This window comes from Nomascus leucogenys, chromosome 14 (genome assembly GCF_006542625.1).
Source record: "Nomascus leucogenys isolate Asia chromosome 14, Asia_NLE_v1, whole genome shotgun sequence".
Taxonomy (NCBI): domain Eukaryota; kingdom Metazoa; phylum Chordata; class Mammalia; order Primates; family Hylobatidae; genus Nomascus; species Nomascus leucogenys.
The window spans coordinates 90,600,416-90,627,758 of NC_044394.1; the positions used below are offsets into that span (position 1 = coordinate 90,600,416).

At 42.8% G+C, this 27,343-nt stretch overlaps 1 protein-coding gene across 4 annotated transcripts in view; it reads right to left on the reverse strand.

Annotated features, from left to right (window-relative positions):
• The window catches only part of RNF157 (ring finger protein 157), a 95,731-nt gene that overhangs the window by 51,460 nt on the left and 16,928 nt on the right, over positions 1–27,343 (reverse strand). For 3 of the 4 annotated variants that reach the window (XM_012512498.2, XM_030827513.1, XM_030827512.1), the window contains exon 2: positions 19,072–19,190. In XM_012512498.2, coding sequence (XP_012367952.2) covers positions 19,072–19,190 — 119 coding nt within the window. Of the gene's footprint in view, positions 1–19,071; positions 19,191–27,343 lie in introns of those variants that run through there. The other variant, XM_030827514.1, reaches the window with a different exon arrangement.

Here is a 27,343-nt window from a genome sequence, read left to right on the forward strand (position 1 = left end):
TCCACAGACAGCCTCGGGGGACACGGCTACCACTTCTCAGTGGTACACGTCCACAAACAGGGACTCCCTGGACTACATGGCAACCAGGCCACAGAGAAGGCAATCGCATTTCTTTTTTTTTTTTTTTTTTTTGAGATGGAGTCTCCCACTGTCACCCAGGCTCGAGTGCAGTGGCACAATTTCGGCTCCTCTTTCCAAGGCACATTCTGTTTTTTTGTTTGTTTGTTTATCAAGGTATAATTTATATACAGTAAAATTCAGCCTTTTGGTGTACAGTTCTGTGAATTTTGACAAACACACAACAGTGTAACCACCATTACAAACAAAATAAAGAACATTTCCATTACCCCCACATTCCCTTGTGCCCTCTCTAGTCAACTCCTCCATGCACCCCAGTCCCTGGCAACCATTGATCTATCTCTTATCTCTATCATTTTGCTCTTTCCAGAATGACACAACACTCTTTACAATGCTTAAACAGCCAAAGGCCTCATTCAGTTCGCATAGAACACCACACACTCAGCCATCATAGGAGACTTTCAAATACATCAGAAATAGTGAAGCCAGTTTGATGGTGGGAAGGGTGATAAATTCACTACAGCCTGAGATGACTCTGCAGGCTCTGCTGAAAGACCCCCAAAAGCTGGACGCTTCTTAGTGGGCTGTGAAGTGGATAGTTTAAACCCAAAGACAAATAACTCATTTAAAATTGTCTCTATAGAAATGGCCTATGTCCTCCTCCATGATTGTATAATACAGTACCAGACACGATTAGGTTTCCTTCCAGTTTAGATAACTGCTTTCTTCTGAATTGCTACTAAAACAACAGTAAAGAGATTTAAAAAGAGAGAGAAAAAAATATAAAACCACAAGAGCAGGGTGGGCACGGTGGCTCACGCCTGTAATCCCAGCACTTTGGGAGGCCAAGGTGGGCGGATCACGAGGTCAGGAGATGGAGACCATCTTGGCTAACACCGTGAAACCCTGTCTCTACTAAAAATACAAAAAATTAGCCGGGCGTGGTGGCGGGCGCCTGTAGTCTCAGCTACTCAGGAGGCTGAGGCAGGAGAATGGCGTGAACCCGGGAGGTGGAGCTTACAGTGAGCCGAGATGGCACCACTGCACTCCAGCCTGGGTGACAGAGCGAGACTCCGTCTCAAAAAAAAAAAAAAAAAAAAAAAAAAAAAAAAAAACAAGAGCAGAGGGAATGGGAGAGGATATTATAATAAAAACTTGGAAGCTGAAACACACACTGACAAGTGGAAAGCGATTCAGGAGAACAGAAAAGGCCAAAATCCCAAATGGCAGAAACATATTCATGTCACAGAACTCCAGACAGGCTTAGGAAATGGAGGTGTGGGTCCTCCTAAAAGTGGGGTATAGTAAGGCTGGAAAAAGGAAACTGGGGTTGGTATGAAAAGCATTTAGACCATTTAGACCCCTAGATCTTTTTCCAGACACCATGTAACCAGGAGATCACCTGTCTCTCCAACTTCATCGGTTATCAGGAAAATGAAAATAAATTCTACAAACCTACGACAATGGCTAAGATTAAAAAGATGTAAAATACTAGGTGCCGGGAATTCTAAACACTGCTAGTGGGAAAAAAAAAATTGGTATAATCACTTTGAAAAGTGGTTAGCGGTATCTACTACAGCATATTCTATGACTCAGCAATTCTCCTAGCTCTAGCCTTAACAGGCATGCATACATATACGCAACAAAATACATGTAATAATAGAACGTTCATGGCAGCACTATGTGTAATAGCCAAAATGCCCAAAAAAGCTCAATGCCTGCAAACAACAGAGTGGATAAATTATGGTGTATTCACACAATGAGATACTATACGGCAATGGAAATGAACTGTACACAGCACAGGAATAGTTTGTTCCTTCTCGTTACTGTACGCCATTGAGGTAGGATGTAGGACTTGACTCAGGAAGTGAGACTCAACTCCAGAGGTGGGGCTCGGACATCGGACTAAATTGAGGATAAGCTAAAACAGGGACTGGGCAGAAGCAGCTTTCCATGAGATAGCCCGTACCTCCCATACCTGTCAGTGTGTGCCATGTCAGTTTACTATTGCCATGGCGACACCTGCAAGTTACCACCCCTTTCCATGGCAATGACCCAATGACCTGGAAGGTACTATCCTTCTTGAAATTTCTAACAGACAAACCAACCAACTCATGACAACAAAAGTTACCTGGTCATACTCTAATTTTTTTTTTTTTTTGATTTTATCCACTTTTTTTTTTTTCTTTCTTTTTTCAATAGGATTGATTTTATCTTCTATAATTTTTTTTTTTTTCCCATTTTTTCCCTTTTCAACCTTCTATATTTTGTACTCTTTTTTTTTTTTTTTAAAATTTTTTTTTTGTGCAAAAAAATTAATTAAAAAAAAAGAAATTTCTATATAATTTGTCCCTTAATTTGCACATAATTTAAAGTGGGTATAAATATGATTACAAACCTGCTCTGAGCCGCTACTCTCAACACACTGCCTTTGGGTAGCCCTGCTCTGCAGGAGCAGTAGCAGAGCTGTAACACTGCCGCCTCAATAAAGCTGTTTTCTTCCACCACTGGCTCTTAAATTCTTTCCTGAGCAAAGCCAAGGACCCTCCTGGGCTAAGCTACCATGAGATAAATAAATGTCACAAAGATGCTGAGTGAAAGGAGCCAGACATTAAAAAGCAAATTGAACACAGTTCCACTTATATAAAGTTCAAACCAGGACAGAAGTTAGGATTGCAGTTACCTTAGGCTAGAGGTAACAACAGGAAAGGAGCAGAAGGGGAGCTTCTGGGGGTGCAGGCCATGTGCTACTACTTCATCTGAATGCTGGCCACAGCGGAGGGCTCACTTTGTGAAGATCAACTGTGCATGGATGACTTGTCATCCTTCTGTGTGTATGTTATACGTCAATTAAGTATTTTTAAAGAGGACAAGTCAGCCCTAGGTAAATGGATCTAGAATGATCTCCAATATGATACACCATTAAATCAAAAAGCAAGGGCCGAAGTATGTACGGGAGTGTAGTCACGTGCTGGCATCCCAACCTTCCCCAACCCCCTCCCCAGGTCTCTGTACCCCTGCTGTGGAGAGTTTTGGCTACAAACAGCCATAGCTACCCCTTCTCCAAGAACTGGGAACCAAAGCCACCTGATCCAAGAGTCTTCCTGATTCCCTATCTCACTCCAGGACAGCCACCAACAGCCAGTGACTGATTGACAGGGCTGTACAAAAAGGTGGCCCCTTTACCTTGAGATGAAGCAACTCTGTGGTACAAGCTGTACTCCAAAGCTTTCCCGTGGGACCAGGCCAAAATGGGTCTTGGCCAAGACCGCACTCATGTTTGGTTTTGCTCCACTGCCCCATCTGTCTTCCTCATCTCTAGAGAGCATTCCCTCAATAAATAGCTTTCACAAAGATCTCCATCTCAGGCTTTGCTCCCAGAGAACCCAACCTAAACCGGTTGATATGTCTATGGATGGAATTTGGGGGTGGATCACCCACCAGCCAGATGGCAATGAGGACCCATCACTGAGGTGGGTGGAACGTGGATGGTCCCCAGCATGCTGTAGACATTCCCCTGTGGTGAAGGGCAATAGGAGACACGGGGCTGTATAACATCCAGGCTATTTTGATGTCTTTGGTACAGGAGGTACAGGAGAAACAGTTACAGTAAGGACTGTGAAACTGGGTGACTGTTATTAAGAGGATTGGTTCATTGAAAAGAGAAAATGAGTTTCAGGTGTAGCAATAAAAAAACGTAAAGCCAACTATGAGGCTAGATGTGGTGGCTCATGCCTGTAATCCCAGAAATTTGGAAGGCTGAGGCGGGAAGATCACTTGAGGCCAGGAGTTTGAGACCGCCCTGGGCAAAATAGTGAGACCCCACCTTTTTTTTTTTTTTTTCTTTGAGATGGAGTCTCACTCTGTCGCCCAGGCTGGAGTGCAGTGGCGCAATCTCGGCTCACTGCAAGCTCTGCCTCCCGGGTTCACGCCATTCTCCTGCCTCGGCCTCTCCGAGTAGCTGGGACTACAGGCGCCCGCCACCACGCCCGGCTAATTTTTTTTTTGTATTTTTAGTAGAGACGGGGTTTCACCGTGGTCTCGATCTCCTGACCTCGTGATCCACCCACATCGGCCTCCCAAAGTGCTGGGATTACAAGCGTGAGCCACTGCGCCTGGCCGAGACCCCATCTTTATAAGAAAAACTAAAAATAAAGAAATAAAGCCAGCTATGATAGTCAGTAAGCTTCCTTTGGCAATTTTTACTTATTTATTAATTTATTTGAGATAGGGTCTCAATATGGCACCCAGGCTTGGAGCACGGTGGTGTGAACATAGTTCACTGCAGCCTCAAACTCCTGTCTCAAGCCATCTTCCCACCTCAGCCTCCCAAGTGCTGGGATTACAGATGTGCCACCATGCCAGGCTACTTTGGCAGCATTTAAAGACAATCATTTCCTGCAGGCACAAGACCTAATTTTAAGAATGGCAGAATCAAAAAGGATAAACTCTCAGCCTATACTAGTCTACTGTGCCAGATTCAGGCCCTGGTAGGGAAGGCGTGAACTCTAAGACTTGAGATGGGAATGTCTGTGTATATTTATTTGAGGAACATGAACCCCAGATTCCCTAGGCTTGCAAATAGCCCACTCCCTCTCCCTTGAAGATGGGAGGAACCTGCTCCTCCACCCCTCATGATTACACAGAGGTCTCAAATGAGGCGAGTAACTTAAAAGACAATGCTTACCCTACAGAGAACCTGCCACCACCTTCCTTCCTGGCCACCCAACCATAATTAGGGCCATTATCTGAGTATCACTCAACCGGGGCCTGCTGGACCTACAAAGAGAGGATAGGGCTTATCATGCCAGAGGTGCTTGGGACCTGGCCAACAAAGGCACTAGCAGGACCTGGAGGATGTGTGGGAGGGGTTCCTGAGGGTGTTGGAATACAAAGTTGGATGAGGGAGAGCCTGTTGATATGGGGACATTCTCTTATGACACAGAATAAACACCTTGGCAAGAGCCTTGGATCTGATACGTGCTGGGGGAGGGAGGGTTCTTGGGAGCTTGGAAAAATGATGGACCACAGTAAATGATTCCAGAACTGCCACAGAGGTCTTTAGAGGAGAAGTTCAAAAGGCTTAGTGTCTACTCCACGAGAATGGGTCTCCACATAAAGTGGGAAAATCCACTAGCTGGCTGTGTCCTTTGGTGGGGCCTGAACATACTCTAATTACCACACCCTAGATTCTGCCCCACATTGGTTACCAGCATAGGTTCTGCCATATGCATCAACGTCCTCTTCATTCCTACTGCGGCCTGAGGTCAGACCTCCATCACATCTCAGTTGGACAACTGGTTACCCTGTATCCATTCTCATGACTCTCTAATCTACCTTCTACACTTCATCTGAGAGATCTTTTAAAATGTGTCTTCTGTGAGCCCCAGTTTAAAGCCCATTAGTGGTTCCTCACACCTACAGGACAAAAATCCGAAGCTCACAGGGAGGCATAGCAGGCCCCTTGGTCCAGGCCTGGCGTCTCAGCCTTATCTCTTGCAAAGTCTCCTCCCACCCTCTGGATGCTACACCTGCTTATGCTGAATCATCTGCAGTGCACAGACCGCTTGTTGGTTAGATGTCTCTGTGCCTCTGCTCATGGGCCCTCCTCCAACGTGTTCATGTTTCCTAGCTGTACAACTCCTTCACGCAGGGACTGCATTTCATCGGTATTTCTAGTGTCTAACATCAGCCTGGAGGACAATGGGTATTCCACAGAATGTAAATGATTGAGGGAATAATGAAGGAGTGAGCCAGTCAGTCAGTGACTTGTGTAACAGAGGGGAAAGAAGATCAAAGCTGGCAACGTGTAATGATCATTTAAGAAAACTATCTTCTCAATTAGTACAGAGACCAGATTAAAATATGAACAAAGAAGAAACTATTCCTTTCTCTACTTTCTCTTCCTCCTTCTCCCAGTGCACTTATGTTCCAAATTGGTTTGGGCTGGAGTGCAGTGGCTTGTTCACAGCTCACTGTGACCTCAACCTCCCAGGCTCAAGTGATCCTTCCACCTCAGCCTCTTGAGTAGCTGGGACTATAGGCACGCTCCACCATACACAGCTAATTTCCTTTATTTTTTGTAGAGGGTCTCACTATGTTGCCCAGGCTGGTCTTGAACTCCTGGGCTCATGTGATCCTCCCACTTTGGCCTCCCAAAGTGCTGGGATTATAGATGTGAGCCACTGTGCCCTGCCAAAAGCAGCTGTTTTTTGTATTCAAAACAGAAAGTTAAAAAAAAAGAACAGCTGGCAGGAAGAGCTACATCAACACTAATAGGTATAAACACTGATTCAACTTCTCTGGGAGTGCCCCTTCTTATCACTGGTGATCTCAATGTGAAGTGTGACTGAACTTGGTGATGCAGCTCGCTGGTCTCCATCCCACTGCCACCTGCTCATGCTACTGGGACCCCTGTCCCTCTGAAGATCCACCTACCACAGAAATCCAACTCCATAAAACAGAGGTCTCAGGGCAGGAAACTCCTGGAACAGAAGCCCCATAAAAATCCCCTTTATAGGGCCAAGCAAATGCTTGGACCTATTAATAGCTTTCCAAAGTTCTCTTTCTTTTGCTACTTATTTTCCAAAGGTATAGTTAACCTTCCACATACTGTTAGGCCTCATATTTTATGCTCTTATATATTTTTTAAAAACCCAATCCTATACTATTCTCTATAAAAGTAACCAGTTTTTTTCATGTTATCTCTGGAATCAAGAGAGAGTTGAAACTAACTCGAATAAAATCTACAATCTCGTTATACTTTCTTGGTACTTGAAAATATGACTATGATGTTACCTACACACAGCAAAATAGTCTTTGTTTGTGTATTCAGTATTCATTTATTAGGCGACTGGGAGCTACTTTCCCTAGAAGGGGGCATTTGAAATAATGTCCTCATCTTTATTAAGGACGAAAAGTAATATAAATTGAATAAAATGTTTTTTGTAAGAACATAAAAACAAGTTAAATTTCAAAATTGAACCTACAACAAGCCTACATAATTTCATAAAACTAGGCATTTCAGGCCGGGCGCAGTGGCTCACGCCTGTAATCCCAGCACTTTGGGAGGCTGAGGCAGGCGGATCACGAGGTCAGGAGATCGAGACCATCCTGGCTAACATGGTGAAACCCCTCTACTAAAAACACAAAAAAAGTTAGCCGGGCGTGGTGGCGGGCACCTGTAGTCCCAGCCACTCTGGAGGCTGAGGCAAGAGAATGCTGTGAACCTGGGAGGCGGAGCTTGCAGTGAGCGAAGATCGTGCCACTCCACGCCAGCCTGGGCGACAGAGCAGGACTCCGTCTCGTCAAAAAAAAAAAAAAAAAAAAAAAAGGCATTTCTTCCCTAGCCCAATAGCCAAAAGGCAGGAGCAACCCAAGTGTCTGTCTACCGATGAATGAATGGATATACAGTGTATCTATATAATGGAATATTATTCAGCCTTAAAAAGGAAATTCTGACACATGCTACAACATGGATGAACCAAGGACATGCCAAGTGAAATAAGCCAGTCACAAAAGAACAAATATTCTATGATTCAACTCGTATGAGGTACCTAGAGTAGTCAAACTCATAGAGACAGAAAACAGAATGGTGGAGGCCAGGGGCTGGTAGGAGAGGGAAATGGGGAGTCAGTGTCCAATGGGGACAGAGTTTCAGTTTTGTGAGATGAAAGGAGTTCTGGAGACTGTACAACAATGTGTGATGAGCAGGGTGGTCACCTCTGGGGAGGGCGTGGAAGTAGGGAGACATGTATTCTAAGAATGCCTTAAGTGAAACTCTTTAAAGCCCTAAACCATTTTAAAAGTAGGAATATTAATCCCTTAGTTCTTTTACTGTCAGGTTGCTGAAAAGCAGGCCACATCCGTACTGAATCTCATACCATTTCGAATCAATTGTTTCTAAAGGTGAATTACTGCATGTTGGCACCAAGAGGATCGAGCTCCCTGGCTCTATTCCTCCCCATGCTTACTCTGGTTTTCTGTCTTTCTCCACAAGCCCCCAGACACTTCCTGGCACACATCCCAACCCCACTGAGCAGACCCTACCTTTCCTGTAGTTCACTAAAAAATTAAAACCATTATTTTGTTAACTCCCTTAATTTTCCTACTTCTAAATATTCTTCTAAGCCTATTTCCTTCCTCTACTTAGAAGTATTCCCACCTCTATTTTTAAACAAAATTAAAATACTTTTCATTTAAAAATGAAAACATGTTCACTGGAAAAAATTCAAACAACATAGAAGAATATGAAGAGCCGGGCACAGTGGCTCACACCTGTAATCCCAGCACTTTGGGAGGCCGAGGCAGGAGGATTGTTTGAGCCCAAGAGCCTTGGCAACATAGTGAGACCCTGCTCTCTACAAAAAAAAAAAAAAAGAAAGAAAAAGAAAAAATGTTAAATTAGCTGTGCACGGTGTCATGCATCTGTAGTCCCAGCTACCAGGAGGGCTGAGGCAGGAGGACTGCTTGAGTCCAGGAGTTCCAGGTTACAGTGAGCTATGATTGCACCACTGCACTCCAGCCTGGGTGACAGAACAAACTTCTTTCTCAAAAAAATATAAAGAAAATTTTAGAAAATATGAATTAAGAAGTAAATACCCCCCTTCTTGATATATCCCAAGAGTTGCCATTGTAACAGTTTAAATGCATTGTAATAGTATATTTTTGTGGCTATAAATATATCTACATAAATGCACACATGTACATATATTATTTTTATCCGAAATGAAATCAGACTCTACATTATATACTGCAACTTCCTTTATTCAGTAAGTGATGTGGTTGTGGGCATATTGCCATCTCAGTGGACGCAGATCCATCTAATTTTTGCTGAATAACAGTTCATGGCATAGGCACATTATAATTTATTTAACCATTCCGCTACAATGGCCATTAGATATTTTCTAATTTTGCACTACTACAAGTAATGCTATAATATACATTGTAAATAGGAATCATTTCACACTCTTCAAAATATTTCTGTAGGAGAGATTCGAAGAGGTGAAACAGCTGGGCCAAAGGGTATGCACAGCTCAAAATTTAATCAATATTTCCAGGCTAAAGGACAAAAAAAATTGTAGTAAAATTATAAAGGAAGGAAGAAGGAAAGAAGATAGCATGCAAAAGGCAAATAACCCAATCTCATCTCAGTTTCTCTCTCTCTCTCTCTCTCCTCTCCTCACACACACACACACACACACACACACACACACACACGTGCATGAGAAAGACACCCGTTCCCACCGTGGGCTTTAGGCCTGTAGGGCAGTAAGTGCCAGGTCCTTGTGCTGTGACCTATTAGGCCAGTTACTCCAAGTCCAAGGCACAAATAAATCTCCAAACATAACACATGCACAGCATCTGGGTAAGTGGTGGCCTCTCACAGAGGCTGTTCCTTGGAGTTTCCTTTGCCTCAACTCACACTGCTGCAGTTCTCTAATCTGCACTGTATTCATTTTATTTTCTGTTTTTTAGACACATTTTAGTCTGATCACACATGGTCCAAGAACATACAAGTGATAAATCAAATGTAATCAGATGTTAAAGATGGGTCTTCAAAGATTACAGCAATGATGCCACACTTGCCTATGAGCTCTCTGACATAAAATCACATCCACACCTCAGTGGCCACCACATCATTCAGCAAAGCTTTCTTAACTGTGAGCTATTAGAGCATTACTATTTTTTTTCAGTCAGGCTCTGAATAGTTCTAGAGATCTCACTAGGGGTTGGAGGAAGCAGCTCAGCCTTGGCATAGTACCAAAAAGTGGCCAATCGATGCTTCAGATAAGTCAAAGCAATGATCATCAGCCCTGGGGCCTTCTCTGCAAGGTTATAAATTGGTCCATGGTTCTAGGATAGAAAGTCTGCACCATGTTTATTTGCAATGCTGTTAATCCTATTCAGGTATTTCATGTATTTTTTCTTAAAATAAATTTCTTCCTAACTGGTCTTCTTATTTCCTGTCTTTCTGATTCATTACCTACACTGTGAATTAATTTATAGAATTAATTTTCTAAAATGCGAATTAGATTGTAATAGTTATCTTTTTCTTTTGAGAGATGGTCTCGTCCAGTCCAGGCTGGAGTGCAATGGCGCGATCTTGGCTCACTGCAACCTCTGCCTCCTGGGTTCAAGCAATTCTCCTGCCTCAGCTTCCTGAGTAGTTGGGATTACGGAACCCACCATCACGCCTGGCTAATTTTTGTATTTTTGTAGAGACAGGGTTTCACCATGTTGGCCAGGCTGGTCTTAAACTCCTGACCTAAGGTGACCTCCCCGCCTCAGCCTCCCAAAGTGCTGGGATTATGAGCGTGAGCCACCACGCCTGGCCTGTAAAAAGTTTTGTTTTTTTGTTTGTTTGTTTGTTTTTTGAGACAGAGTCTCGCTCTGTTGCCCAGGCTGGAGTGCAGTGGCACCATCTCGGCTCACTGCAAGCTCTGCCTCCTGGGTTCACGCCATTCTCCTGCCTCAGCCTCCCGAGTAGCTGGGACTACTAAGGTGCCCGCCACCACGCTCGGCTAATTTTTTGTATTTTTAGTAGAGACGGGGTTTCACCGTGTTAGCCAGGATGGTCTCGATCTCCTGACCTCGTGATTGGCCCGCCTCGGCCTCCCAAAGTGCTGGGATTACAGGTGTGAGCCACCGCGCCTGGCCCGTAAAAACTTCTTAATACAATATTGATGGCTCTTCAGATATGAACCCAATTTGTCTTTCCAGCCTCAACTCCAACCAGCATCCCTCACAGTCCAATCCTTATTGACTACTCACCACTCTGAGCACCAAAAGCACACTTCTGCATCTTTATGCTTCCTTGTATTGCTTATTAATTAATTCTGCCTCAGATGCCTCTCCTCATCTTCCCTATCTAGGAAATCCTGCTTATCCCTCCAGGTTAAAGGAGTCACCTCCCAGAAGCCCCTTCCCTGGAGAGAGGGCATCCCCACTGGTCTGTGCTCCAGGGCACTCTGGTCCTCTCTTGTAGAACCTATCACAGTCCCTCGCAGTGGGGGCACATCAGCTGCCCCACTCTGCAGCAAGCATCTTCAGGTCAAGGGTCATGTCTTTTCATCTCTGCATTCCTAGTTCCCAGCACAGTATCTGACTCATAAATACTTGAATGAATGAATAGCACCGGGACTAACAGAATCATGTTCTCTTTTTTTGCCACAAAGCTCCATGTGTGCAAAACTCTATGTTACAAATGGATATACTACCAAGTTCCTTTAAATAACTTGCTCTTCCTGACACATGTGATAAAAGGGTTCAATTCACAGAAACTGGATTTGAGTACAACTTTTGGTATATCTGTACTAGAGAAAGAAGAAAAGTACACTGTATGCGCCTTATTTCTTTTCTTTCTTTCTTTTTTTTTGAGACTGAGTCTCACTCTATCACCCAGGCTGGAGTATAGTGGTGCGATCTCGGCTCACTGAAACCTGTGCATCCTGGGTTCAAGCGATTCTCCTGCCTCAGCCTCCCAAGTAGCTGGGATTACAGTCACCCCCCACCACGCCCAGCTAATTTTTCCATTTTTAGTAGAGGCAGGGTTTCACCATTTTGGCCAGGCTGGTCTTGATCTCCCGACCTCAAGTGATCCACCTGCCTCGGCCTACCAAAGTGCTGGGATTAGAGGCGTGAGCCACCATGCCCAGCCTCCTTTCTTCCTCCCTCCCTCGCTCCCTCCCTTCCTCTTTTCTTTTTTCTTTTTTTTCTTTCTTTCTTTTTCTTTTTTTGACAGGGTCATGCTCTGTCGCCCAGGCTAGAGTGCAGTGGCACAATCATGGCTCACTGCAGCTTTGACCTCCTGGGCTCAAGTAATCCTCTAGCCTCGGCCACCCAAGTAGCTAGGAATATGGTGTGTACCACCACCCCTGGCTAATTTTTTTTTGTAGCGTCAGGGTTTTGCTATGTTGCCCAGGCTGGTCTCAAACTTCTGGCCTCAAGTGATCCTCCCGCCTCAGCCTCCCAAAGTGCTGGGAATAGGGATAAGCCACCATGCCTGGCACATTTTAGTTCTTAAAATAATGTCAGTGGCTGAGCACAGTGGCTCAGCCCTTTGGGAGGCCGAGATGGGTGGATCACCAGGTCAAGATATTGAGACCATCCTGGCCAAGATGGTGAAACCCCGTCTCCACTAAAAATACAAAAATTAGCTGAGCGTGGGGGTGCGTACCTGTAGTCCCAGCTACTTCGGAGGCTGAAGCAGAAGAATCGCTTGAACCTGGGAAGCAGAGGTTGCAGTGAGCCAAGATCGTGCCACTGCACTCCAGCCTGGCGACAGAGCGAGACTCCATCTCTAAATAAATAAATAAATAAATAAATAAAAATAATAATGCCAGCTATGCAGCCCTGATTGCAGGGAGCATGAGGAAGAAGAAACTGTGTCAATGGGGCCCAGCTACAGAACACACAAGAGGATACAGACTATTAGGAACTAGGCTAAAACTCAACTACTTTCCTTATAAAATGAGAGGAACAGTTTGAGCTCCTGTCTACAAAAGGCAGGTAGAGGCGGGGCACAGTGGCTCATAGCTATAATCCCAGCACTCTGGGAGGCCAAGGCAGGAAGACTACTTGAGCGAAGGAGTTTGAGACCAGCCTGGGCTATATAGTAAGGCATTCTCTTTATAGAAATTTTTTTTAAAAAGCCAGGCATGGTGGGGCGTGCTTGTAGTCCCAGCTACTGGAGAATCTGAGGTGGAGGATCACTTAAGCCTAGGAAGTCGAGGATGCAGTGAGCTGTAGTTGTGCCACTGTACCTCGGCTTGGGCAACAGGGCAAGACCTTGTCTCAAAAGGAAAAAAAAGGGGCAGGAAGGAGTCAAGGCATTACTTGACTAATTTCTAAGCCTCTAATAACTTAGAGTTTGGCAGTAATTATCCCAACAAAACAAGATCTAACTCAATAAAGGAGCAGAAAAGCAACACCAGCTCTTCCGCCACCTAGGAAGGGAAGGGATGGTCTTTATTTAACATTTTATAACTGATTCAGACACCTCAGTTCCTCTATATAGGGGACCAGAGCAGAAAGACCTTCAGAAGCCCAGTTTACTACTTTAAATACTTAAGACAGTATTTAAAAAACAGTGAAGAGGCCAGCCAAGGTGGCTCATGCCTGTAATCCTAGCACTTTGGGAGGCCAAGGTGAGTGGATTGCCTGAAGTCAGGAGTTCGAGACCAGCCTGGAACAACATAGTGAAACCCTGTCTCTACTAAAAATACAAAAAATTACCTGGGCATGGTGGTTCGCTCTTGTTGCCCAGGCTGGAGTGTAATGGCCTGATCTCGGGATCTCAGCTCGCTGCAATCGGCTCACTGCAATTGGCTCACCCCAGCCTGGGCAACAAGAGTAAACCTTTGTCTCAAAAAACAAACAAGCAAACAAAACAGTGAAGATCCCTCTACCTAGAATAACAAGTAGCTGTAGAAATAACCAACTGGAAAGGTAGCAAGTATAGCTAACATTGCTGCATGCTGCTTTTTGTCCAGCAATTCCAAGAAATATTCCAAGCATTACATTATCCTAAAGTCAGAACTATCTCCATGTTACAAGTAGGTAATTTGAGTGCCTGAGTGATACGTTTGCCAAGGTTACAAAGAGTTTAACGGTAAGATATAAATAAAACTTGAAATCTAGATTCCAACTCTCTTCCACCATCTTTCTGTATATACACACACTCTAGTTTCTTTAAATCTGACCCTTAAGACTTGATAATAAACTTGGCTTTGGGCCGGGCTTGGTGGCTCACACCTGCAATCCCAACACTTTGGAAGGCTGAGGCAGGAGGACTGCTTGAATCTAGGAGACTGAGATCAGCCTGGGCAATAAAGCAAGACCCTGTCTCTACAAAAAAATTTTAAAAATTAGCCCAGTGTAGTAGCATGCACCTTTATTCCCAGCTACTCAGGAGACTGAGACAGGCAGATCATTTGAGCCCAGGAGTTTGAGGCTGCAGTGAGCTATGAGCACGGCACTGCACTCCAGGCTGGGTGACAGAGTAAGACTCTATCTCTAGGGAAAAAAAAAATTGGCTTTGATGCATTATCCTAAGTGGTAGATCTGTGGTGCGAAGTACAGCTCAGTCAAATGATACACATTTTAGTCTGCTCATTAAGAAATGACAGGATATCCCAGAAGCCAGGAAGTCTATGGCATTTATACCTTAATATAACAATTAATTTTAACATATTTCACTGCCCATATTCATTCTCTCTGCGAAGAGGAGCCGCTCTTGCCGCATGCCGCTGGATGGCTGTAAAAGGTTGTTCTCTTTCCTGCTCCCTGTAACCCAACACTCATGTGCTGACACCCAAGATCTTTTGCTAGAGAATGGAAGTCAGCTGTTTAGAACTCAAGCTACACGTCAATCTTCAATCTCTGGGCCTTCCCCTAAAGAAGCATGTTGTGCAGTAATGGCAAAACCCAGAGGCCAGCTCAGCAGATGGAATTACACATGGAATATGGACTCTGAAGAGGCGCTCCAAGAGAACATACCACTGCCACTTGTCTACTTTTATTTATTTATTTATTTATTTATTGAGACAGGTTCTTGCTCTGTTGCCCAGGCTGCAGTGATCATAGCTCACTGAAGCCTTGGCATCCTGGGCTCAAGCGATCCTCCCACCTCAGCCTCCTGAGTAGCTGGGACTAGAGGCATGCACCACCATGCCTGGCTATTTTTTTTTTTAATTTTATATTTTGTAGAGATGAGCGTCTTGCTATGTTGCCCAGGCTGGTTTTCAATTTCTAGGCTCAAGAGATCCACAGGCCTCGGCCTCCTGAGCAGCTGGGACTACAGGCGTAAGCCACTGTGCTGACCTCATTCCACTTTCAGATACCAATATTTCAGAAATTGCACTTGAAGATCTACACAATGGACTCACCAACAGGATGTGGGCAGAGTTTCTGAGTACACCCGGCCTAATTAGCAAAAATGGCAGAGTGGTTCAGGCTCTGGAGCCAGACTGCTAGGTTCCAATCCTGATCCCTTACAGGCTGTGCAGTCTTTAAACTCTCTGTGCCACGTGTTCTTCACCTGTTGAATGAGGACCTTTCTCATTATGATGTGAGGACAAAATGAGATAACACAGATGAAAAGCTTAGAACAATCAGCCCTGGCAAAAACTAGGTGTTCAAATGTTAGCCATTATTATTATCAAATAACCTGTGGGGAAAAGAAAAAGAGAAACATGCTGCATTTATTCTCTATACTACATTTTTATGTAGCTATATGAAGTTACTCTGATTTCCTTTCCTAATATAAAATTATGTCTTTCAAAAACATTTGCCAGCATGGTGGCTCACACCCGTAATCCTAGCACTTTGGGAGGCCGAGATGGGCAGATCACCTGAGGTCAGGAGTTCAAGACCAACCTGTCCAACATGGTGAAACCCCATCTCTACCAAAAAAATACAAAAATTAGCCAGGTGTGGTGCCAGGCGCCTGTAATCCCAGCTACTCAGGAGGCTGACGCAGGAGAATCACTTGAGCCTGGGAGACTGTGGTTGCAGTGAGCCAAGATCTTGCTGCTGCACTCCAGCTTGGGTGACAGAGCGAGACTCTGTCTCAAAAAAAAAAAAATTCATTTGCTTTGTGTAACATTAAGCATACTTAATGATTACTACATAAAAGCAACAACAAAAACTCCAACGTTGATGTTCTTTTTTTTTTTTTTTAAAGTGGCACTGATTGATTGATTGATTGATTGATTAAAATGGGGGTCTTGCTGTGTTGCTCAAACTGGACTCGAATTCTCCTGGGCTCAGGTGATCCTCCCATCTCAACCTCAGCCTCCTGAGTAACTGGGACCACAGGCACATGCCACTGTGCCCAGCTTGATCTTCTTTGGGAAAAAGCCTCAACTTTAAGGTCAAGGCTGCTACCTAGCATTTCAGGAAGAGCTCAGTCATTCATAGGTCGGCATGGGCTTGGGAAAAGTCTGCCAGCCAGCATAAACCTCAAGTTGAACCTAAAGCAGCATTTACTTCAAGCTTGTCCAACCTGTGGCCCAAGGGTAGACGGCTTTTAATGTGGCCCAACAGAAACTCCTAAACTTTCTTAAAACATTGTAAGATTTTTTTGCGGTTTCTTTTTTCTTTTTTAGCTCATCAGCTATCGTTACTGCTAGTGTATTTCGTGTGTGGCCCAATGTGACAGACAATTCTTCTTCTCCAATGTGGCCCAGGGAACCCAAAAGATTGGACATCCCTGATTTACTTATTTTTACATTTACTTAGTTTTATATCATCTTTATGGACTGAAAAGGCCAAAATTTTTTTAAATATATAAACTATCTTTACATCAGATGAAAGGAAAAAGACACAGAGGCAAACATCAAGTCCATGTTATTAATAGAAGAAACGGCTACTTTCATTTTTGTTTTTGTTTTTTTGAGACGGAGTCTCACTCTGTCGCCCAGGCTGGAGTGCAGTGGAGTGATCTCGGCTCACTGCAACCTCCGCCTCCTGGGTTCAAGCAATTCTCCTGCCTCAGCCTCCCGAGTAGCTGGGACTACAGGCGCACACCACCACGCCCAGCTAATTTTTGTATTTTTAGTAGAGATGGGGTTTCACCACATTGGTCAGGATGGTCTTGATCTCTTAACCTTGTGATCCGCCCGCCTCGGCCTCCCAGAGTGCTGGGATTACAGGCATGAATCACCATGACCAGCAGAAAGGGCTACTTTCAAAGCACAAGCTGACTCCCTGTGAGTGAGGAAATATTTTTATCTGGCTCTATCAGAAAAAAAGAAAGATCTTTCTACTCTAATTACCAAGGCGTAGTAACAAAATCAAAGAGTAGACATTTGATAAGTATTAGTTGACATAACTTAATTTGAAGCAGACAAGATTTGGCATTTTGAAAAGTGTACTACTGAACAAAAAATTAGCAGAGGGGTCACTCCAGATAGAAAGGAAGAGAACAGGCTGGGCGTGGTGGCTCACGCCTGTAATCCCAGCACTTTGGGAGGCCAAGGTGGGCGGATCACGAGGTCAGGAGATCGAGACCATCTTGGCTAACACAGTGAAACCCCGTCTCTACTAAAAATACAAAAAAATTAGCTGGGCGTGGTGGCGGGCGCCTGTAGTCCCAGCTACTTGGGAGGCTGAGGCGGGAGAATGGTGTGAACCCGGGAGGCGGAGCTTGCAGTGAGCCGAGATCGTGCCACTGTACTCCAGCCTGGGCGACAGAGCGAGACTCCGTCTCAAAAAAAAAAAAAGAAAGAAAGGAAGAGAACAATGAAAACCAACAAAATAATTATTTTTATGCTAAAGGTCAAGATGGAAGACCATCATCAGATCAATCTTCCTAAAAAAGCAATTTCTCCAGGTCACTCACCTACCTACAAGTCTTAAATATTCCTCACGGTCCACAGGAGAGAGTAAAAAACCTATCAAGGTAACACAGCCGCCAGCTACCTTTCTTTTTTTTTTTTTGAAACACAGTCTAACTCTAGCCCCTAGGCTGGAGCGCAGTGGGGCAACCTCAGCTCACTGCAACCTCCACTTCCAGGGTTCAAGCGATTCTCCTGCTTCAGTCTCTGGAGCAGCTGGGATTACAGGGGTGTGCCACCACCCCGGGCTAATTTTTGTGTTTTTAGTAGAGATGGGGTTTCACCATGTTGGCCAGGTTGGTCTCGTGCTCCCACCTCAGGTGATCTGTCCACCTTGGCCTCCCAAAGTGCTGGGATTACAGGTGTTAGCCAACATGCCCGGCCCACCTTTCCAATCGGGCCAGACTGGTTTCCTTATTTGTTCCAGGGAAGAACAAGCCATGCTCATTTCAGCTCTGTATCCACAGCGACTATCACGGTACCTGACACACAGTAGTTGCTCAGTAAATGTTTGCCAATTCAACAACTTGAATGCTCTTAGGCCCGTGCTGTGCTCTACTCCTGGAAAGGCCTCATCCAACCCACCATTCTTCAAAGGCCAGTTCAACTCCCTGCACCTCTTCCCAGCACAACACTGAAGCAACCTGTCCTTGCCATTGTCTTCTCCCACTCTCAATTCCCACCAGATTCAATCATTTCTGATCTTTATTGTTAATTAAACATTTCCTGTTTCTGTGTTTTGTCTGCTCCACCAAACTGGCAGAATAGTTCAAGGCAGTGAGGAGCACTGGAAAGATTACTGATCTGTGACCAGGCAAACCTAGTTACATGACTTTGAGAAAAATGTATATAAAAACCCTTAGAACAGTGCTTAGAACATAGTGTGCACTTCCTAGCTTCTACCATTATTCATCTCTCCAAACACCTCAGTTCTCTTGCTTATAAAATAGAGTGATAAGTCCTATGTCAAGTGGTCTTCATATGGAACAGGGGTCTCTAGGACCTTCCTAGCACACAGTAGCCACTCAACAGCCACCTGGCAGCTATTATTACAAAGCCTCCTGCATGATGCAGAGAAGGTGCTCAATAGAAATTTATGAGAAGGAACAACTGAGAGAAATGTATTCTCATATCAACTCACATATCAAGAGAAAAATTTTCAGTCATTCATTCCACAATCATTTATTAAGGGCTTAACATTACGTGCCAGGCTTTGTTCTAGGTTTGGGATACTACAGTAAAAACAGTCCTTGCCTTATGAAACTTACGTTCTAAAGGAGGAAGTAGACAATAAGCAGAGAAAGAGACAAATCAATAAAAGGTTGGTGTTAAGTGCTATGAAGAAAAAACAAAAGGTAAGCCCTTGGAAGAGGGTTGCCTGAAGAGGTGGCATTTAGGGAGAGATCCGGATCCTCAAGAAAGCTTAATTTGTGAGACTCATCCTCTCCCTCACAAGACTCCAGGAGCTCTTCCAGTCCTCTAGCAACAAGAGACCCCATACAACCAAGGAGGCTGCAGTTTGTCTTCTAGTGCATCGCTCTCAACTCAGACCAAGCTACAAACTGCTGAACAAGCAACTGCAAACTTATTTTTGGTACACTTTTTGAATTGGCCACTTAAGCTCCAAGTGGGAGTAAACTGATTACAGCCATACCGCAACTGGTCTGTTCCCCAGAAAGTTCAGATCGCTGTTCTCTCCAAACAGGTAACCTTCAGGATGAGTTGAGTCAAACTTCTCTCCTCCCATAATGAAGTGGCTGGCAAAATAGCTTCCTAGAGAGGAACAAACAGAAAAAAAATCAAACAAGCAGAAAACAGTCAACCTAAATCTAGTAAAAAAAAAAAAAAAAAAAAGCGGATTTTAAAAATGTTAACCTTAAAAAAAAAAAATGTTAACCTTTTGGGCCGTGCGTGGTGGCTCACACCTGTAATCCCAGCACTTTGGGAGGCTGAGGCAGACAGATCACCTGAGATCAGGAGTTCGAGACCAGCCTGGCCAACATGGAAAAACCCTGTCTCTACTAAAAATGTAAAAATTAGCCAGGTGTGGTGGCACATGCCTGTAGTCCCAGCTACTCAGGAAGCTGAGGCAGGAGGATGGCTTGAACCCAGGAAACAGAAGTGCAGTGAGCCAAGATCCTACCACTGCACTCCAGTCTGGGTGACAGAGTGAGACTCCATTTCAAAAAAACAAAAACAAAAAAGTTAACCCTCTGAATGAATAATTAGAGCAATTTCTAATCCCAAGAGTGTTTTCTTTTCCTGATTTGGGACAATGGCACAAAATAAGCAAAATCATGGCAGGGAAAACCCCAGATACCAAACATAGAATAAATCACTGTTTTCCTTTTAACATTCTTAATTGAATTCTTCTAATGATCTGTTTAAAATACCTCCAGCCAAAAGACCAAAAGGTCCTACAATGCACATTAATGATAATATATATTTTTTGGTTCCTGACTTTTGCCTTTAAACTTGAAGTAGTTATTCCATGTATTGAAGAATCTCAGCTACAAGTATCAGCATATACATACACTGTGATATTGTAAAATATATGTTTGATCTTCAACCCTATTTCCTGGAATGTAACTCTTAAAATCCTTGGAATATCCAGGCCGGCATGGTGGCTCATGCCTGTAATCCCAGCACTTTGGGAGGCCGAGGAGGGCAGATCACTTGAGGTCAGGAGTTAGAGAGCAGCCTGGCCAACATGGTGAAACCCCGTCTCTATTAAAAATACAAAAATTAGCCAGGCATGGTGGCATGTGCCTGCAGTCTCAGGTACTTGGGAGGCTGAGGCAGGAGAATCTCTCGAACCTGGGAGGCAGAGGTTGCAGTAAGCCAAGATCACGCCCCTACACTCCGGCCTAGGTGACAGAGCGAGACTCCATCTCAAAAAAAAAAAAAAAAAAAAAAAAAAAAAAGTCCTTGGAATATCCAAAGTGATGTCTTTTTTTTTTGTCTTTACATATGCCAATGAATTAACCAGTGCCTGGCAGCCCCTAGGTAGCCTCAGGATGGTGGCTGGTCACTGGAAAGAAAAGGCAGGATTAGAGGGTTGGGACTTTCAGCCCATTCCGCAACCACTGAGGAAGGGAGAGGGGCTGAAAGTTAAGTTGATCATCAATGTCCAATGATGTAATCAACCATGCTACGTAATGAAGCTTCCATAAATATCCAAAGGACTGGGTTCGGAGAGCTTCCAAACAGGAGAATACTTAGAGGTTTCTGGAGGGTAACGTGCCCAGAGACGGCATAGCAGCTCTGTGCCCCTTCTCACATAACCTCGCCCTATGTATCTCTCTCTGTATCCTTTGTAATATCCTTGATAATAAACTCGTAAATGTGTTTCTCTAGTTCTGTGAGTCTCTCTAGCAAGTTAATCAAACCCAAAGAGGGGGTTATGGGAACCCTGCTTTCTGGTTGATTAGTCAGAAGCACAGGTAAAACAACCTGGGGCTAGGGATGGGCATCAGAGGTGGGGAGCAGTCTTGTGAGATTGCACCCTCAACCTGTGGGATCGGACACTATCTTCAAGTAGTATCAGAAGTGAAATGAATGGGAGGACACCCAGCTGGTGTCCTCTGCAGAACTGAGTGGTTGCTGGTGGAGAGAATCCCCACATATTCTGCTGACCAGAGGTCACAGAAGTTTTCTGCGCTGCTTGTGTTGTGAGTGTATAGGAGAAACTGAGTTTTTTTCCTATATCCGCAGATACATACATTTATTTGCCTAGATTTTCATAAGCCAGCTTATACCTACACACAGAAGTCTCAGTACCCACCCAACACTACTGCTATACCTCCATAACCTTCTATGATGAAGGTTCTTCACACTTTAACTTGCTGTAAAACATTATTGTTTCACAGGAAAATATGAATTTAAATAATACAGCTATCCCTGGCTTTCTCTACCAATTACTACACAGACTATGGTGTAAAATAAGGGGACAATTTAATGCTATGAAAGAAGGCTACACACATACCCTCTCCACCTCAAATTCATTAACAGTGCTAACGGCCAGAACTGCTGGGACATCAGTCATGGCAGGGCCCCTTTGCCTCTTCTTAATCAACCAGGAGGCAGAAATATTTTCAGTACAATATAATAACCAAATGAAATCAGCAGTCAGGGGCCAAAATTCCCATCAGCCTCATCTGGAAAAACCAAGGAACTGTGACAGGATATGATGGAACTGAGAACCAAAGGAAGCTTAGGTTATGCTGAAAATTACATCTGGGAATACATTTTAAGTTTGATGATTAAACGAATGACTCTTACCTCTAATTTCTATTATCTAATTCTCCCATGAAGGTAAGCTGTCCAAAGTAAAGGACACATCCCATAATATACCTTTATCAACAATCTCATATACCCCATTTCTGAAATTAACACAAGGAACTTATTAAGTGGCAAAACGTTTGTGTATAATACAGTGAGGATATACACAAACTCCCTAAATCAGTTGCAATATTTGTTGAAGATTTGTAGCAGGCAGGGTGTGATGGGTCTTGCCTGTAATCCTAAAACTCTGGATGGCTGATGCAGGAGGATTGCTTTAGGCCAGGAGTTCGAGACCAGCTTGGGCAACTTAGCAAGCTTAGCAAGACCTTGTCTCTACTAAAAACAAAACAAAACAAAAAAATAAAAATACAAAAATTAGTTGGGCATGGTAGCATGTGTCTGTAGTTCTAGCTACTCAGAAGGCTGAGGCAGAAGGGTCGCTTGAGTTCAGGAGTTCAAGGTTGCAGCGAGCTATGATTGCCACTGCACTCCAGCCTGGGTGACAGAGTGAGACCCTAAGAAAAAAAAAAAAAAAGAAAGAAAGAAAGAAAAGAAAAGGAAAAAGGAAAAAAAGATTTATAGCAAACTAAAAAAAAAAAAGAAAAGAAAAAATGAGATTCAGTACTTTGAGCCTGTGGAGAAGCCATAGGAAGGAAGACAGAGAAGAAAATTCTAGCAAAAACTGAACCAAACATTCATTTTTAAAACTTTCTACAAAGGAGCTTTAGTCTAGAAACATCTATTAAACAAAACAATGTGGATAAAATCACCCACCACAAAGTGAGGCACCTATTGAATTAAACAAGCAGGAAAACATTCTTTGAGAGTAATAATGCAGCCCAAATCAAAGCAATCACTAAGGAACTCCTGAAAGTCACCCATCAAAACTTAAAAAGACAAAGGGCAGCCATCTGATACAGTGATACAGCAGTGGAATTCATCATTTAGGAAAGCTTAATTATCAATTATTTATGTCCAGCACTTGCTAGCCCTATTTTCCAAGTGCATAATTTATGGAGAGGGGAGGTAACTAGTTGCCTTAAGTAGAAGCAGCAATCTCAAATAATTTAAGTCATTTCCTGATGAACTTTAGTAAGATATATTTTCTATGCATCAGGAATTATACATTTATCATATATTAGGTAAAAGTGGAAAAGTTAAAGATGTTACACAGATGGATGGCTTGCCCAAATCATGAATAAAGAAAGGGGGAGAAGAGAGTTTGATGTCTGGAATTGTCTAGGTTGACCTCAGTGTGGGACCACTGAATTTCCAGTACCTGTGAGAGCTCAGTGGAGGGATCTGGGGCAGTAAAAATCCACGGATGATTGGCTTAGAGGTGGCCGTGATTGAACCTAGCGAGAGAGGACCACCAATGATTTGGGGGCTAAAGAGTTAAAGGAGGCAACAGCATTCGATTAGAAATGCCCTTTTATGCCATAATATTAAAAGAAAAGAAATGACCACAAAAGATGTGTAGAGCTAATTGTAGTTTTGCCTTGCATTAAAATCAAGAATAGTCTGGGCGTGGTGGCTCACACCTGCAATCCTAGCACTTTGGGAGGCCAAGGTAGGAGGATCACTTGAGCCCAGGAGCTCAAGACCAGCCTAGGCAACATGGTGAGACTCTGTCTCTGTGTATTTAAAAAAAAAATAAATAAATAATAATAATAATAATAATAATACTATGGTATATTCAGTCAGTAGAGTATTATGAAGCCATTCAAAGTGGTGTTGTAAATCTGTATCTACTGACATTAAAAATGTTCACAATATGTTACCATTAGACCCTCGTCTCTACAAAAAATTAAAAAATTAGCTAGGTATGATGGCCCAAGCCTGTGGTCCCAGCTACTCAGTAGGCTGAGGTGGGAGGATCACTTGAGCCCAGGAGGTCAGGCCTGCAGCGAACCATGATTGCGCCATTACATTCCAGCCTGGGTAAAAGAGCAAGACCCTGTCTCAAAAAACAAACAAACAAACAAAACCCACAAAAGCTGTGTAAGCTGTATACTTATAACTGGGAATGATTTTCTCAAAATTACATAGTTGGCAAAATTGTTCTTACTTTTACTTAAAATTAGCTTGAACACCTGTTCAATCACTCAATTAATAATTCTTTGGCAATATTAATTTCTAAACTTTTGGTTATTAAGGGGAAGATGCATAAAATGTGCAAGATTGTATGAATTAAAAAGAGCTCCCCAAACCTGCATCTATTTTTTATTTGTTTTTGTTTTTCTGTAGAGATGGCGTTTCACCATGTTGGCCAGACTGGTCTCAAACTCCTGGGTCAAGAGATCTGCCTGCCTCAGCCTCCCAAAGTGTTGGGATTACAGGTGTGAGCCACCGAGCCCAGCCTTCCTCATCTGTTAAAAGGAAAAATAAATTTATTTATTTGTATTTTGTTTTACAACCAAAAATTTGCTTTTTCCTTTCTTGGAAATGAACCCCTCTGGCAGCTTGCTTTCATTTAGACAAGTGAGAAAAGCAAATCAGCCCTTTTCAGACTGAATAAAGCTTTCTATTTGCTCAGTCTTTCTAGAGGGACAAATTGGTGCACAGCTATGCATAGCTACTAGATCATCAGATTACCAACACCAAACACATCAACAGTCCCCAAACAAGATGACTTCTAGACAACTTATGCATATTTTTACTTCTTAACACAAAGAACTGTGCTTCAAAATCAGAAGTGGTGGGGGAAAAGAACTCTACTAAAGTACTTCTTTGCCTCTTTGTTACTAGGAAAAACGTGTCACTCACAGATAAACTGCAGAACTCAACTAAAATACACCATTGCCTATTTGCTAACGGGAAAAAAACATATGTCACTAGTAGATAAACTTCGAGTGTTCCATTATTAGTGAGCTATAATTTCTTAAAACTCATATTCAAAAATCTTTGCAGGCTTTAAGAAGTCACATCATACACATATCTCCAAGATTATACATAAACCGTAAGGTATGAGTGGGAAAGAGAAAGGGGAAATTAATGTTTAAAAAGTACATAGTTTTAGTTTTATAAACTAAAAAAGTTCTAGACATCTGTTGTAAAACAGTGTGAATATATGTAACACGAATGAACTGTATGCTTAAAAATGGTTACTATGATTAAATTTAATGTTGTGTGTTTTTTTGCCACAATAATAAACATATAAATATCAAGAAAAAAAAACAAAAGGTATGAGCCAGAATGATCAACACTAAGACAAGTTCAGTAAAACGACTGACTTTTAAAGAAAGAAAGGCATCCAGGCAAAAAGTCAAAATTCTAGAGGGGAAGAAAATCGGTGTCATCAGACTTTTCAACAGAAACACTATGTCAGAAGACGAGGGAGTAACATTCTAAGGTAGTCAAAGAAAGAAAAGCCCCTGAGCTCTTCTGAGGAGTCTACTAAGGAATAAGTTTCCAGGCCAAGCCCAGTGGCTCACGCCTGCAATCCCAGTACTTTGGGAGGCCAAGGCAGGAGGATTGCTTGAGCCTAGAAGTTCAAGACCAGCCTGGGCAACATAGCAAGACCTCATCTCTACAACAAAAGAATTAACAAGTTAGCCAGGCATGGTGGCATGTGCTTGTGGTCCTAGATACTCGGGAAGCTAAGGTGGGAGGATTGCTGGAGGTCAAGGCAGGAGTGAGCTATGATCACACCACTGGACTCCAGCCTGGGCAACGGAGTGAGACTCTTGTCTGAATAAAGGAAAAACAGGCCGGGTGTGGTGGCTCACACCTGTAATCCCAGCACTTTGGGAGGCCAAGGTGGGCAGATCAACTGAGGTCAGGAGTTTGAGACCAGCCTGTCCACCATGGTGAAACCTCGTCTCTACTAAAAATACAAAAATTAGCCAGGAGTGATGGCATGTGCCTGTAGTCCCAGCTACTCGGGAGGCTGAGATAGGAGAATCACTTGAACCCGGGAAGTGGAGGCTGTAGTGAGCCAAGATCACACCACAGCACTCCAGCCTGGGTGACAGAGCAAGACCCCATCTCAAAAAAAAAAAAAAAAAAAAAAAACAGAAAGAGAGAAAATACAGTACAGCTCTCAAAAAATAAAGAAGGGGGATGGATAGCAGAGAAAAAGCAGAATATGTTTGCTGACAAACTTTAGGTGTAAGTGAGGGTCAAAGGAGATACTTCAAATGCTGGAGTAAAGAGGAGAGGTGAGTGAAGACGTTACTAGTTATATCCATATTATTCACAGTAGGAAACTAACAGACAAAAATAGTAATAATAATAACAACCTAACAGTAGTAAATAAAGATTAAATAAGGGTAACCATTAGAGAAAAATACAAACCTTCCTAAATCCAAAAAATACATCTTAAAAAAAGAGCAAACAAAACAGACTACATAGTGAAAGACTGTAAATTTTTATATCTATTTATATACATATAGATATAAAATGGCCAGCCTTAAGCCAAACATATCAATCATATCAATAAATATAAATAGGCTTAATTTATATTATGCTACCATGCATGTAAGGAAGAGTGGCTATGAAGACATATACATATCAATTAATATTTTCAAAACAAGCAATGTAAGGATAAATCATAATAATTTTAAAGTGATTATCCATAGGAGGAGGGAGGGAATGAAGTAGAAGGGACCAGACAGAAGGTAGGTTTCTTTGAATACACATCGTTTTATGTATCTACCACTGGAACCATGTAAATATTTTGCATAATTACAAAATTAAAATTTCTGTAAGGCAATCCCTAAAAATCAAAAGTAAAGTGAAACAAATGAACCTAAGTGTGTGTGTAGTGGAATAACTACAGAAAGAGAAACTATTCCCAAGAACTTTAAGAGACTGTAATTTAACTGTACATCTCAATAGGAAAGAAAACTGCAAAAAAGATATCTCAAACAGTTTACAGTAATCCTATTATTGGTGGCAGTATTTTCTTCTGAGAATGTGGCATTAAGCAGATGAGTAATTATGTGATATTTCAATTTTATCATGCCTAGTGTACTGAGAATCAGAGAGAAAGTTAAAGAAAGCCAAGGTCAAACAAAAACCATATAGTCCTGAATTTGTATTAGAAATATCAATAAAAATGCATGATATGTATTTTATCTTTACAAACAATGTTTCCTAGCTTGGGCCACTCAAAAGGCCTACAAACAAAGACCAACAAAGTAGGAGGGGGTGCCTCTAGCACCCAGCCGGTAGTCTCCAAAAGTCATTTCCCACTAACAGGAACAAGGGCTCTTTGGAGGCCACATTCCAAGTCTGTGGCAGGAAATACACAAGATGGGACTAGAACATCTTGTCATACCAGATAACAAGGACGCTCTCTAAACCTACTAGGGTCATATCCAAGGGACTCAAGAGCTGACTTAAAGAGGTCCTGCAGAGCAAAGATGGACTATATTAAGCTTCACCAGCATAATAAGGATAAGGAATAAAATAAGTCTAGGTCAATGAGTTCATAATATCTTAAAAAAAAAAAAAAAGGTTACCATTGAAAGATGCTAGTAAACCAATTCATTATTTTGGAAACTGGCAATTAAAGGGAAAGCCTCAAGCATTTATCTTGCCTTTCCTATACGAACTGTACCTCTGGGTGAGTGAATAATTAATAGATGAGGGGAGGCCGGGTGCCACGGCTCACACCTGTAATCCCAGCACTTGGGAAG